General features: G+C 46.2%; 1 protein-coding gene across 2 annotated transcripts in view; it reads left to right on the top strand.

The window, feature by feature from the left end:
- SCTR (secretin receptor) overlaps positions 1-15,172 on the top strand; it is a 41,802-nt gene that overhangs the window by 24,036 nt on the left and 2,594 nt on the right. For both annotated transcript variants that reach the window (XM_019522536.1, XM_019522535.1), the window contains 9 exons: positions 4,612-4,715; positions 5,242-5,339; positions 6,260-6,392; positions 8,524-8,677; positions 8,771-8,831; positions 10,571-10,640; positions 13,852-13,943; positions 14,043-14,181; positions 14,399-14,440. In XM_019522536.1, coding sequence (XP_019378081.1) covers positions 4,612-4,715; positions 5,242-5,339; positions 6,260-6,392; positions 8,524-8,677; positions 8,771-8,831; positions 10,571-10,640; positions 13,852-13,943; positions 14,043-14,181; positions 14,399-14,440 — 893 coding nt within the window. The remainder of the gene's footprint in view (positions 1-4,611; positions 4,716-5,241; positions 5,340-6,259; positions 6,393-8,523; positions 8,678-8,770; positions 8,832-10,570; positions 10,641-13,851; positions 13,944-14,042; positions 14,182-14,398; positions 14,441-15,172) is intronic.

The raw sequence follows: 15,172 nt of genomic DNA, 5'->3' as shown, positions 1-15,172 counted from the left end.
TCTCTATGTTACCATAAAGGGTAACATTTATGAAGGTCTGAATATCTGAGGAAATCTCTTCCTGACATAACTGTAGTCAGGTCTCATGTAGTCTTTGGCCATAAAAGTAAAAGTCTCTCTTAGCTCTGGTTGGAAACCTTCTGTTTCAGCCACCGGAGGGAGCTGCTCACTTGTGTGTACAGAAGTGCACCTTAGCAGTGCTGCAATTTAAAGCAGAGATTCCCAAACTTTTGCTTATTGCGTACCCCTTCCAGATTTACCAGCTGCTCAAGTACCCCTACCAGTATACCGTTTATATTTTAACCCCTTAAATGCCAATTATTAGTAGAATGAAAGTTAAATCTGCCATTACACAATTTCTCCCACGTACCCCTCCAGAGATGTCTTGCATACCCCAGGGGTATGTGTACCACAATTTGGGAACCCCTGATTTAGAGCACTATGAAGTTACAGCACTCTTAAATATGATAGAAGTGCAGTGTTGCGGCTGGGGGGGGAGGGTGCTGCAGGGGCAGGGAAGCGGGCGTGATTTTGAGCCTCTCTGCACTTTCCAGGCTTGGAGGCAGGAAATGCTCTGCAGCCTTCTGGGGCTTCTCCACTGGTCAGAAATTTGACCAGAATTATTTAAAGTGCTGTAGGTTGCTAAAGTGCTGTAAAATACAGGGCTGCAAATTTAATACCTCATTTAGCAAGGGTTAATTTAAAGTGCTGTACCCATTTTTAAAGTGCTGTAAAGCCGTGCGCTTCTGTTAAGTTGCAGCAATAAAGCACTTTAAATGGAAAAAAAAACCCCAACTTCTGCACACACCTCAAGTTGGCTCAGTCAAAACCAGAGGTGTCCTTGTCAGAACCAGGGAGTCCTCACAACCAAGCAAAGGTTTGCATATCCAAAGGTTGCCTGATCTGAAATCTAGGGTGCGTCCCATTATTCTGGAGATAGTCTAACAACCCTAAACTTAATTTGCCTTGATTCTGCAGAGGCTGAAAGTTGCTGTGAGTCACTCGTAATAACCAATGATCAAAGATACAGGCTTCAAGACAGAGTCCAGAGGCAGAGATCCTGTTTTTGACCTGTTGCATTCATTGTTTTGAATCCAAATTAGCACCGTGCTTTCTGCTGGCTTGTAACTCCTGCATCTCGCAAGGTTGCTGCCTCATCCTGGACAAATTTTTGTTTTTCCCTTTAAAATTGCCTATCTCACAGGAAAACACAGCAGCCAAAACTTTGCTCTGTTGGTCACTTAGCTACAAAGGAAACTGATGTCCACAAATGTAAAAGAGCCACATGGCAGTGATGGAAATGGGTCTGAACTAAATCTGTCAGCAGTGACAGACATGGAACCCCCCCCCCCCGCACTTTACAGGAAGAAACCATGTGTTAGTTCAACACAGCTCTGCAGTGTCTGTATAGACTGGGCACTTCAGTGCCGCTTTTTAGTGCTTTTATCTAAAGGAGATTCAATCAGCTATTACATAAAAGCACCAAAAAAGCCCTGCAGAAATGCCCAATCCATGCAGACATTGGGCAAGCCAGGTCCAACACCATGCCTCTTCTGCGCATGAGCTGGGCTTGGTGTCGGGGTGTACGGAGTTTGAAGTAGACTGCAGTTGCTGGAGGGGTTTTTATGCCTGTAAGTAGTCATAAATACTGGTGAATGCTAGAAGAGGAAATCTGCAGCTGCTCTCAGCCTTCTTGGTTGGCCCAATGTCGTGTTGGATTGAAAAGAAAATCTGGACCCAAATACAGCATAGCACCAGTGAAGTTTGGATGGAGATCTGAATGCTCAACTTTCTGCCTGTTCAAATGGACACAGACTCAACAGAGGGAATAAAGGAGAGCATATCACAATTTCCCACGTAGAAATCTTTCCCCATCAATGCCAGTATTAAACTTTCCTTCTTGATGCCTCACCTAAAGCCCTGTACTTATGCAGACAGACAATAGATGCCAACACATCTGCACATGCCCCTTGTTATCATGCCTCGTCCTCTGACACACATAAAGCCCTTCTTTGCAATCGGTATTGTAGGTTATAAGCACACTTCTAAGCAGTGCATTTTGATCCTACTTATCTTGCTTATCACCATCTACTAGAAACACACATTCTGCACCTCCCAGTCAAGGATGCCTGCACTCAAGTTTCAAGGCAGGCTGGTAGGGTGTGGGGACAGGAAGGGAAAAGTGGGAGTTTTTCCTAAGTTGCTTCATTTTTTTTCACTTTGCCATTGTATTACAACAGAACATGGAAAACATGAACTCAAAAATCCACCAGCCTGATCCTTCCAGAGAAATTAGCTGGAGCAAGACATTCATAAATAGACGTATAACACATTTGTAATTCCAGCCAAGCAAGGATCAAAGCCTTTGTTATACATCTTTTCTATGGGACCTTTAACTCAGGCCTGTAGTTAGTGCAGATGTTGTCTCACTATAGGATCATCCATAATGGTGCAACAGCCCAGACTTTATGTTCACTCGTACCCTGTAGATTCCCAGTTACTCCACTGATATTCTCATGCATGTGCATCTCATGCTTTTCTCTCTGACCCTTCAGTTTTGGACGCATCTTGCAAGACTACAGAAAAATAAAGCAGCTAGGTTAGATCCTGGAGTCCTCCCTGTAATATTTCCAAGGAAAACAATAATCTGCCAGGCAGTGACTAGAGTCACTAAAGAGCTGCACTGGATCTAATCAAGTCATGTTCCTCTGTAGGAAGAGCACAGTAAAAGACAGAGAAGAGCAAAGCGGCTCTATTCTGTAGTATGCTTGTTCTGACAGCAGTTTACCTTTCCCTGGGTAAAATCCTGTCCTGATTAGAGGCAAGGGGAGTTTTCCTCGGGTCAGAATTTCACCCCATGTCTTTAGAGCGGAGGAGATGGGTAGTAGCTGGTCTGACTGTTGCACATAGCTATTGCTTTTACCAAGGCTCTGTTTATTTGGCCGAAGTACCACTCGGTGTGGGTACAGATGGCCATTCTAGCAGCCTGTTAAGGTCACACATTCCTCCGGTGATCTGATATTAGCTTATAGGGTCTCCATTTCATTTGCCCTGCTAATGCCTAACACAAGGTTGAGCACTTAGTCCTGGGTGTTGTTCCTGTTCTTGCTTCATGAAATGCATCAGATTGGAAACTGAGGTCTTGCTGGAAGCCTCTCTGAAACCTGCAGATGATACTGTCAGCTAGGTGCTGTGCTCCTGCTACATAGTAGAAAAACTCGCAGGTGTGGTTTATTCCTCCAAGAAGGGCTGGACCTAGGTTAGAAGTTCACAGGGCTAAGCTCTCCCCTGGTTGCTGGGATACAAGTACACAAATGAGGTGATTTTTTGCCTTAAAAATCCTGCAAATGCACATGTGCTTATATTTATATTAAAGATCAGAAATCACCTTAGAACGGGGGTGGGCAAAATGCAGCCTGCGAGCCGGATGCGGCCCACCAGGCCATTCTGTCTGGCCCATGGGGCCCCTAAAAAATTTAGAAAATTAATATTTATCTGCCCCTGGCTGCCTGTCATGAGGCCCTTGATGGCTTGCCAAAACTCAGTAAGCAGTCCTCCAGCCGAAATAATTGCCCGCCCCTGCCTTAGCATGAGATAACAGAGATTGTCTATGGAATGAACAGAGCCATTGGCACTCCATCTATCACCATTTTCTCTCACCATCAGATTATGACAAATCCTCAGAAAGACATCTAATCTAGGGACCTTCACGAGAACGGCTGATTTGACCATGGGATGAATTGAATCTGTGACTCCGTGAGTCACAGCTTTGTTGATCCCAGATTGCCAGCCAACAAATACAAGCTGTGTAGAATACTGTTATTTATATTTCAGTTAATAAAGCATATGCATCACAACCATCCCTGGGAGTGTGAACAGTCAGAACCACACAAATACACTGGGCAAATATGGTATCAACAGAGTTCACTCACTGCCCTATCTACTCAACTGTATCTTCTGTATGCAGACAAGGTTCTTTGGGTAAACCTGATATCTTTTATTAGACCAGCTCAATTTCCTCCTCCTACAAAAGCCTGAAGAATGGATGGGCCTTGAATTCTGGTATTCAGAGACTGAGCCTCTTAACCTATAGGATACCGTGGTCCAGAGTAGACGGACCATGTCTGAGCATCACCGTTCTCTCAGGTGTTTGAGTTTAGCGCTTTATTAGTAAGAACATCTGCCAACACATAAAGAGAGAAGCAGACTTTTTTAGGGCCCAAGTATATATGGCCCAGTTCCTATCGAAACCAGTAGCATAAACTTCCACCGTGCAGGATTATGGACCTGACCCAGATCTTTTAGTAGAGAACAGAAGTCTTTCCATTGACTTCAGTAGGTTTTGGGTCAAGCTCTAAGCACTCCTAGGTCAGGGTCAGTGTTTTGTTGGTTCATTTTGCCTCTGTTCAAGAACAACCTGCTTCAAGAAGGTGCTCATGCTCCTAGCTGCATCTCACCTCCAGGTGTGCTCTCTGCACGCTGTGGAGAAAACTATTCAGTGCTGCTGTTGGCATACTGGTATTTGCTTGTTACTGATCATTAAGCAGAATAATCACCCTCGCATAATAGTGAGTGATTACATCTCGCTTTGTTACTGCTGCCACAATACAGGCTTCGTGTATCGGAACTGCACCAGTGAAGGTTGGTCCGAGACATTTCCAAGACCTGATGTTGCCTGTGGCTATGATGTGAATGACACTACTAATGAGGACAGAGTGAGTCTGATTTATTATTTGTGACTTAACATGTGTTGCTTAATGATCTGGGGCAGGGGAGGGAGGGGAACTGTAAACAGCAACAGAGAGAAAGCGTGGTTTAATGGCTCTGGCATGAGATGGAGCCTGGAGTGGGTGAATGCGCCCCCTTGCTCCTCAAAAGACTGGACACCAGACCCCTGCCTGAAGCTCTCCCTTGGCTTTGGCTCCCAGCATGGTGGTCGTAGGTCAGCTAAAGGACCTAAGTATGAGACATTAGAGCAGGGGTGGATAAAATGTGGCCTACGGGCCGGATGAAGCCCATCAAGCCATTCTATCCGGCCCGTGGGGCCCCTAGAAAATGTAGAAAATTAATATTTATCAGCCCCTTGCTGCCTATCATGCAGCCCTCGATGGCTTGCCAAAACTCAGTAAGCGGCCCTCTGCTCAAAATAATTGCCTGCCCCCGCATTAGAGAGAGTGCCCTGATTGCTGTTGGTCCTGTAAGACTTCAGAGTGAGGATTCCCATGCGTATCCCTTTTGCAGCGCACCTATTTCATGAAGCTGAAGACCATGTACACGGTTGGATACAGCACTTCCCTCCTGACGCTGATGATAGCCTTGGGGGTCCTGGCAGCCTTTAGGTGAGGAGAAGTGGACCTTCTTTGTTTGCAAAACCTCTGATTAACCCTCACAGACCCAAATTAATATGCTTGTTTTCACGGGAACATAGATGGTTAAACAGTCTCACAACCATTCTAGAAACTAGAGGCAGAAGTAGTCTGAATTCACTGCTCCGGCCCTGTAGTGTGTTTTTCTCTTTTAAATGCTCCAAGTGGTGGGACTGCCATCATTTCTGTCCCGTGGTAACTGATCTCAGCAGCAGACAGCTTTTTTTCTCTTCTAGTTACACTCAGTTTTCCTTTATTTACAGCCTGGGTGAAATTCTCTTCTGTGTCACAATGCATTGGCTTCAGAGAAGGTGTTTCAGATTTACACGGGCCAAATCTGCTCTCAGTTTTGCCATAAGCACTTGTAATGCATATGTTCTGGAGGTCTGAGTTGGCTGGTTACTCAACCAGCTACATTTAACTGACAATGGATGAGCACTCTGTGCAGAAGGAACCATTGCAAACCATTGCCCCGAGTCTGTAAAGGCTCACTGACTTCACATAGGATTCAACATGCTGAAGGCAAATGCAAAGAATAGACAACATCAGCAAAATGTGACCCACCCTGGGTATAAGACAGCTGGTTAATTCAGAATGGGGGTAGGAAGGGAAAGCAGACCAAAGATAACAGAGCAAATGCTCACTTGTACAGCAGTGCTCAGATTAGTGTCTATGCAAAGCAAATATGGCTTGAAAGTTTCCTTCTGAAAGAACCCTTTAGGCCAGACAAGTGAATGGGATTAAATCAGACTTCCTTTGAAGGATAAAGGGCTGAGTAGGTTCTGCCAGTTCTTGAAGTCGAGAGGCCAGGCAGAGTCCTGATGCTGAGATCAGCCAGCCCTCCCTTGTCTGAGGAGCATTAACTACATAGGATTTCTCTCTTTTGGGCACAGAAGACTCCACTGCACAAGGAACTACATCCACATGCACCTGTTCACATCTTTTATTTTACGCGCCCTGTCAAACTTCATCAAAGATGCCATGCTGTTTTCCTCTGAGGATGTCAACTACTGCAGCGCTCACATGGTAAAACCCTGGACTCCCCTGGGATTTTAGCAAAAGAAATGGCAATACAGGAAAGGGGCTGAGAGCCCTGATGTGCAGAGCTATGTGGGGGGAAGGAAGCTTTTAACAAATGCTGCTCTCCTCTGTTTTCCCCTGTCCCTGTATTCTGTATGCTGGTTGAGCTGAAATTACAATGTTCACATGAGACCTTCAGAGAGTGTCTGCGGCTCTGGGCTGTGGGGGGTTTGGTAAGACGTGCGAGAAAAAAGTGCTGTCTTTGCTCACCTGCAAAGGCAGGGTGCTCCCTGCCAGGGCCATACAGCCTAAGGCTTCCTCTGCAGCTTTGCATCACTGTCTCTCCCTCCCAGGAGGGATGGAGGCTATGAAAGCAATGGCAGTTTCTAGGTGTTGGTTATAGCCGCCTTGGTCTAAAGACATAGGCCGACAAGGACTTTTTGTGTCAATGTGATATCTTTTATTAGACCATCTACATTTTCCGACTATTTTGTTGGTCTAATAAAGGTATCACATTGACCCAAAGAACCTTGTCTGCGTATGACAGTTTCTACACACTTCCACTGAGAAATCAGCCATGTGCAGAGGAAACCGTGTTGCATCTGCTGCCAAACTCAACTTCCCCACCCCAGCCCCAAAGGGCTTCAAGCCTCTTGGCAGCCTGCAGCACAAGAGGCAGAGGGTCTGCAGGTTTTAGAGAACTGGCACTATTTCCGTGTCTCCTGCAACCTTCCCCAGTGCTCCTCTCTTCTTTACAGGAGTGCTAGGGGTTCTCCAAGTTATCACACACCAGGCATGGCATGCACAACAGCAACACACCTTCCTTCTACTAATGGGCTGTACTTGTGTTGTTGAGCGCGGGGGGTCATACTCCTTACTCACATCATTAGTGCACTAGTAGCAAGGGCCTAGATATCACAGCAGTTGAAGACAGCATCATGCAATGCAGTGCAGCAGAACACGTTGATTCTGCACTGGCCCTAGCAGTGTTGCCAACTCCGAGCCCTCAAAAATTCCCAGCCAGGCCTGACAAAGTCATGAAACTTACTTAAAAATCACAACTATTTTTTAAAAAAGAAAATAATTCTGTGTTCTTTTTACTTGGCATATTGTTTCTGAGCTTCTGAAATGCACTGATTTCAACTTTTTAAGCTTTTCTCCACAACCAAAAGAGCTATAAGCTTAGGCTTGCGAGCTAAGTTTCTCATGCAGTCTCTATATTCTGGCAGTTCAGACTGGAGGAAACCACGCCAAATATTGTAAGAATCAAAACTAAATTAAATGTTGCCAGCAACACGGCGTGAATCAAAAGCTGATCAAAAAGTGACGTCCACTTTACTTGGAATGCATTGAATTTTACATTTTGTATTGAAATATGCTACAAACTAAAACTTTTTTTGGGGGGGGGCAATGTTCAGTTTTCTAAACCAAAAAAAAGAAGTATTAACTGAAAAATAAAAATATTTCAAAGTCTTAGCCTGAACTTGCTTGGGCAGCTGAACAATGAAAACATTTCAACCAAAGTTAGTTTTCCCTTTAAAAGTTGGTGCCCATTTTTCACTGAAAAAGAGATAAAAAGAAAAAAATACCTAATAACTTTGTGAATCAGTGGCAGCACTACTGATTGTAATGGGCAAGAACATCGAACCCACAAGGCAGAGGAAATCAGGCCTTCACATCCATATCCCATTCAGTTGTGGCCTCTCAGAGACTCTCAAATTAAGATACCCTTTACTGCCTCCATTACTATCGTATCTGGCCATACCCCAGTTTTTAGATTTATTCTCACAACCTCCTTGGGAGGTAGCGGTGGGCTATTATCTCCATTTTATAGATTGGGAACTGAGGCAGAGAGACTAAGAAATCAGTGGGAACTGGATGCACCTCAGAGGTTTTGGGCTCAGAGCTTGCCCATATGACTGATGTCTAGGGTGTAGCAGGGAATGCCACCTAAGTCTTTGAGTCCCAGGCCATCACCTGCCCACTGTTCCTCCTCTTTCTCATCATGCAGACATGTGGACTAAGACCATCACTTGCCATCACAATGAGCATGCACCCTAATTTATCTGTTGAGACGTCTCTCTGCAGGAAGGCAGATGAACATGCAGCAGAAGCTAATTCTACTCTGTTTCTTTAGGCTGGATGTAAAATCATCATGATCTTCTTTCAGTATTGCATCATGGCTAACTACAGTTGGCTTCTGGTGGAGGGCCTGTATCTCCATGCCCTCCTGGTTATTTCCTTCTTCTCTGAAAGGAAGTTCTTCTGGTGGTTCATCGCCCTGGGATGGGGTACTGTGTCTCTTTTCAATAAAAATAATTGTTTGATTATTACTGATTTGAGGCCACTTTATCTGGAACAATAATTGGCTCTTGCAATTGCAGGAGCCCCGATGGTATTTGTTATCACATGGGCCATTGCCAGGCAGCTACATGAAAATATAGGGTAAGGCATTTAAATTCCATACATGTTGTACTCGTTGAGGGAAGCCACATAGGTGTGTGCACACCACTGCCAGGGTTGCCCTTCTCAGGAAAAGCCTCTTTAACTGTTACTGCTCTGCAGGTCGTGTGAACGATACTGCACTTCACTGGGACTCGGCAATGGGCCAGAGGCTGCAGGGATCCTGAAGCCCTCATTGAGAATAGGTCAGTTTTAAAGGATCCTCAGGCCCTTGCAAAGAGGGTTGGTCTACAGCTAGGCAGCATTTTCAAGCCTAGTGGATGGGCTCTTAGTATCATAGACTCATAGGCCCGGAAGGGACCCCGAAGGATCCTCGGGTCCAGCCCCCTGCATGAGCAGGAAAGACATCTGGGGTCAGGCAACCCCAGCCAGGTGACCGTCCAGTCTTCTCTTGAAGACTTCTAGGGTAGATGATTGCACCACCTCTGGGGAAGCTTGTTCCATAGTCTGGACACCCTAGTTGTAAAGAAGTTTTTCCTAATGTTCGTCCTGAAACTATCTTCCGGGAGTCTGTGGCCATTGTTCCTAGTTTTCCCCCAGGGCTCCCTGGTGAATAGTTGTTCACCGAGCCCCTGATGTACGCCTCTGATATAGCGGTAAGCTGCAGTCAGGTCCCCTCTCAGCCTTTTCTTTAGGCTGAAAAGTCTGAGATCTCTCAGCCTCTCCTCATATGGCTTGCCATGCAAGTCCCTGATCATGTGGGTGGCCCTTCTCTGGACCCTCTTGAGCTTTGCCATGTCCTTGTTGCAGTGCGGCGCCCAGAACTGGATGCAAAACTCCAGCTGCGGCTGTACCAATGTTGAGTAAAGCGGGAGAATCACTTCTTTGGATTTACTGGAGATGCATCGATTGATACACGGCAGAGTTTTATTGGCCCTAGCGGCTACTGCGTTGCATTGCTGGCTCATGTTAATGCTGGGGTCTGTTGTTACCACAAGATCCCTTTCTTTTGTAGTGCTGGTCAGGTTAGCGATGCCCTGTAGGTGTGCTGGGGGGGTCTTCCTTCTCAGATGCAGCACTTTGCATTTCTTTACATTGAACCTCATCTGGTTCCGTTCTGCCCAGCATGCCAGCCTGTCTAGGTCTGCTTGTATCTGCAGCCTATCTGCAGGTGTGTCCGCATAACCCCATATCTTGGTGTCGTCCGTGAACTTGGCCATTGGGCTCTTCATCCCCTCATCCAGATCATTGATGAAGATATTGAACAGCACTGGGCCAAGTACTGACCCCTGGAGTACACCGCTGCCCACATCTCGCCAGGATGACACCAATCCATTCATTTGGACTCTCTGTGTCCTACCCTGCAACCAGTTTTGCACCCACTTGACAGTCCCGCAGTTGAGCTCGATAGCTTGAAAGCCACCTGGCATCTTTTTTTTGTGCTCCACTGATGGAGTCATTATATAACTCTTTCAAAGGCTGCATTTGACTTCTATAATCAGAGAAACCTTTTTTTCTTTGAAGGTTTCAGGTGTTTCCTCCCACACTTCTGGATAAATAGCGTTGGGCTTTATTTTGAAGGGCAATCTGCCATTTTGTCAGGAACAGGTGTGAACCTGGTCTCCTAGAAGTTTTGGCTCTGATACCTGTGGGAAATTGTTCTGTGGGAAAAAAAAAATGGCACGGAAACCTATTTGAAGTGCTATGAAATTAAGTCCTAGCGTGAGCTTTGTTAGCAGTGGCTGATTTAACAAGGACCTCTTTTTCTTCTATTATTGCAGGTGCTGGGACATTAATACCAAAGCTGCTATCTGGTGGATCATTAGAGGCCCTGTAGTTTTGTCTATTTTTGTAAGTCTGTCCTGGGACAAGTGCATTGAAAAGTCTACTTCCAGATACCGGGACATCAGAGAGTATCAGCACAACAGGGTTTAGAGCCACATCAACAACAGGATGCTCCGCATGCCCCTTCACTGGTGCAATACGGGAATAACTCCCCGGGAGCGTTTTGCTCAGCGGGATCCGGGTCTGTAAGGATTGCCTCTAGGGTTAAATTCACAAGGATTCCTCTGAGTTTCCTCCCTGGCAGCAACGGCCAAGCGGGGATCAGGTTTCCACATCCTGTTGATTTCGCAGGCACTTCAGCTGGCTTGTGGAAGCTTGTTTTGGACTGCTCCCGGGAAGGCAATGAAGGGGAGGCAGAGGAGCTGAAGATCTCAGCACAATAACCTTTGTGCCTCTGCCTCGGCACTGCTTCTCCCAGCCAAGCCAAAAACAACTTGTCTTACATAAGCAGCGGTTTTTGCTTTTAAAACACAGGCCCAGCTCCTTGCTGGATTCCATGTGATAAGGTGCTGGTGCACCGCTGGGATAAGTGCCTCTCCCTAAGGCTACAGGCATTGCCCTAAGACCCCTCCGCCCACAAGAATTCGGGACACGCAGTACTGCTGTGCTGCGTGGCTCGGGGAGCCTGGAATGGGTGACCTGCAGGTGGACACGTGGCCCTCGATGTCCTGACTTCGGTCACGGGACTCCTGTATCTTTGGTGGTGCACATTCAACCCAGTTGCATGGGGGGTTCTTAAAGACTACTCAAGTTGGTGGGCCATTGTCTCAGTAGTACGGAGATGGTCTATGTGCAGTCTGTCTGAACAGCAGCCGTGCCAATGACATCTCTACAATTATCCCAAAGCACTGGTGCAAAATAATTAAGGCCATCTGCTGGTGCTTATCAATGCAAAACACCTGGGGAGTGGAACGGGGAAGCTGGACTTCACTAGGGCCTTTTGCCTTTCGCATTTAGGAAACCATGACCCTAGGTATCACTTGGGTGAGCAGGAGGGAGTCCTAGACAGCTCTGCTGGGCCAAATCCTGGGTTCATTAACAACCATTCAACTCCCCTGACCTCACAGCTGGAGGACTGCACAACTGGACAGGCAGGTCTTCACCACACCAGTATTTACATACCAACCCCTGTCCATGTTTAAACAAGGTTGGGAGTGCTTCCGATGCCAGCCACATAACAAACATATTTGCAGAGCTCAAGGGGTTGAATGAAAATTGTCCATTTGAGCCTGGGGAGGAGTAACATACCAGGCTTCCTGAGCTGCTCCTGCCTCAGTTTCCCCCTCCAAGGCTCCTCAAAACCCTACACCATATATCAAATCCACTTTACTGCCTGAGTTCCTCTTTGCAGCAGGTGCCAGAGCTGTAGGGTGCTCATCTCTCAAGGCTTTCTCAGGGCTTGGATCATACCAGTATAGGGCAGGGTATTAGTAACACAATGCAAGTAATCCTTGAAATCCCAGTGCAGATAATGTCTCTTGAACATTGTCCCCAGAACAGCGCAGCACTACAGATACCCTTGTTTCAGTGCCTGCTGTTGCTCGCAGAGCTCCTCATCTGCCCTCTTTTTCAAGCAGCCACCCTGAGGCCTCCCCACACCTTTTTCTCTTCCCAGGAAAGACTCCCAGTCTCTCTACCCAGTTGTTCTTTCTTCACCAGGGGTGAGCCTACCACTTCCCTGGACTGCACCTTCTCCCACCCTGAGAAAATCAACACATACAGCTTCTCTGCTATTCTCCAGGCCCCTCTACCCTGGGGAAAGTCAGCTGGCAACTCCCTCTGCTTGTGTCCTGCCTTTAAATTTCTCTAACTCTGCCATTCCCCCCTGTAACAGCTCTCTTACGTCTCCCACCAGATCTCTTATTAATCCCAGCCCTCCCTCCTAGTTAGGTCCAGCTGAGAGGCACCAGTCTGTCCGAGAGAAGTAGGAGCCAGTGTAAAGGGCCAGCGGCACAAGATGCAGCTCCGAGGAAGGTTGATTTTAGCTGCGTTGGTCTAAGGACACGGGCAGGCAAGGTTCTTTGGGTCAATGTAATGTCTTTTATTAGACCAACTAAACGCTTAGTTGGTCTAATAAAAGATACCGCATCTACCCAAAGACCCTTGCCTGCTCTGAGGAAGGCTTCTCTATGCCGTGGAGTCATAATGCTCTGGGGCATAACTCAAAGGAACCTCGCATTGGATGCAAGTGTGTCCCACGATCCTCTGATTTGCAAGGGATGCACATGGAGGAAGTATGAAGAGGTTCCCCTTTTCATGTTTACCTCCATTAGACTGAGACTTCCTCCCAGTACAGGGCGTCAGATTTACTCGCATATGTGGGGGAAAAGGTTAAAAGCAGCAGTGCAGTGGTTTGTTTTGCAGCCTCATGGGGCACAAGCCGGGGTGTTGGTGGAGCACAGGGCATGCATGCGAGGAGCTGTGATATGGAACACAGATAAGATATTTCCCCATGCTGCCATCTGGTTTATATTACTTCTTATCAAGAGAGGAGAATTGAATTTGCATCCGACTATATCTTGTTATTTCTGCTCTTTGAGTGCCAGGTCAAATGAGCAAGGACTGGTTTTGCTTCACTGTTCCAAGAAGCACATCAGCATTTTTAGCCAGCTTTCCTGGAGGGAAACAAGCAGTGCTCCAGCAGTTACTACCCTCATGAAGCCAGGGTTGCCTGCAGTTTCTTTGCTTCCACTATCTGAGGGCCCGCCGCTTCCCTGTAGACAAAGAGCAAACTGTGTTTGTGACAGTGGTTGGCAAACGGTCCCTTTAACACCCTCCTAACATCTTTATTTGCACCTGGGCAAGCTGGGCCATTCAGCAGTTCTTGTTCGCAACCGCGTTTTGAGTAGGCAGCCGTCAAAAAATGCAAGCCGCTTATTGTACAGGCATGCACGGTCCCCCTTTCCTTAGCCATTTAAGTTTTAATAATAAATCCTGACAAATATTTAGCTGTGCCTTGGGAGGGGGATGGGAATAAACCCTTGGACAAAGGGGCAGAACAGAGCATATATAATGCCTGAGTCTTCAAAAGAGGGTTCAAGTGAGCAGAGGCTCCACAGAGATCAATTCACCCTGTGGGAGCAACTAGAGATGAATGTGGGTAGGTCCGAATGGTGAAGCCAGGCTGTAGGTGCTGCGCAGGGTGTCCCCGGGGGCTGCTAATGCAAGGGGGTCTCTGCAGTCTGACGCCTGTCCTCTGTGTGCATTGTTTTTACAGATTAACTTCATCCTTTTTGTGAATATTTTAAGAATCTTAATGAGCAAGCTCAGGTCGCCAGAAGGAAGGACCAATGATTTCGACCAGTACAAGTAGGTTCTTTATGTCCTTCTCCCTCCCTTCCCCGCTTTTTCTTTAAAACAATACTTTCTCCCATTTTATGGTGCCTTGCCATTTATTTCTGCTATTAGGAGACTTGCAAAATCAACACTCCTTCTCATTCCCCTCTTTGGAGTTCACTACATCATTTTCGCTTTTTTCCCTGAAGATGCGAAGAGTGGCACAATGGAAATCCAGCTCTTCTTTGAACTGGCAGTTGGATCATTCCAGGTACAGTTTGACATCACACTTTCAAGGCAAAAAAAGGCATTTTCATTTTGTTCATGAATGCCATGTACCAAGGAGAGGGAGGTCAGTAGGAGCAAGTAACATTTTTTTTTGGGGGGGGGTATATTTCTTTAAATTAAATCCAATCTAGATGTAAAAAAAAACACACCTGAGGTTGCAATGTAAGTCTAAGAATTAATCTGGCTTTGTTATTTTACAGGGATTTGTTGTGGCTGTGCTTTACTGTTTCCTTAATAGTGAGGTGAGTTTTCTGCCTACCCAGCTCCTATAGAGGTCTTCTGTTGCTTAAGCATACCACAGCGGTATGTCTGATTAGTTCAAATTATTCATTCGCATGTGAGCTGCCTCGTATTTCACCTGCCAGCTTGCTGCCAATTTGCCTGCTGTCACCTGTGAAATGCCTCACCATCTCCTTGACTTGACTAACCCAAATAATTATGTATTATCTGCAAACTTCTCCACCTTTCTGCTGCCTCCTCTCTGGATCATTTATTAAATAGCAGGCCTGGTATGAAACACTGGAGCACACTGCTATTAATGCTGAAAATTAACTGGTATCCCTCCTCTCTGGGGTCTGTCTTTAGTTCCTAATCCATGGCAATCATTTATTTGTCATCCCATGGCTATTTAGTTACTTTAATCGATTCATGGGGAGGAGTGTATCAAAACTCTGATTAGAGTGCAAATAAACTAAGATCAACCTAGATTTTACAATCTTGGGGACTGGGGCTGTTTTGTATAGACCTTACTGCTATGAGGCCTGGTTCTGTGGTTCCCAAAGCGTTACCATCGTCAGAGCTGGGCAGAAAACTTTTTTCCCATTTTTGGGAGAATTTGATATTTTGGAAGATTTTCCCAGTCCTTCTGGAATCAAGCCACAAAGTCCATTTTAAAATGCTCATGGTCTGAACATGAACAGAGCAAAGTTTCATAGTTCATAGTTAGTAGGGTCAGAAGGGACCTGAGCAGATCA

The sequence above is a fragment of the Gavialis gangeticus genome, unplaced genomic scaffold, assembly GCF_001723915.1.
Source record: "Gavialis gangeticus isolate Ggan-Ray unplaced genomic scaffold, GavGan_comp1, whole genome shotgun sequence".
NCBI lineage: Eukaryota > Metazoa > Chordata > Crocodylia > Gavialidae > Gavialis > Gavialis gangeticus.
This window is presented reverse-complemented; position numbering and strand designations above follow the sequence as displayed.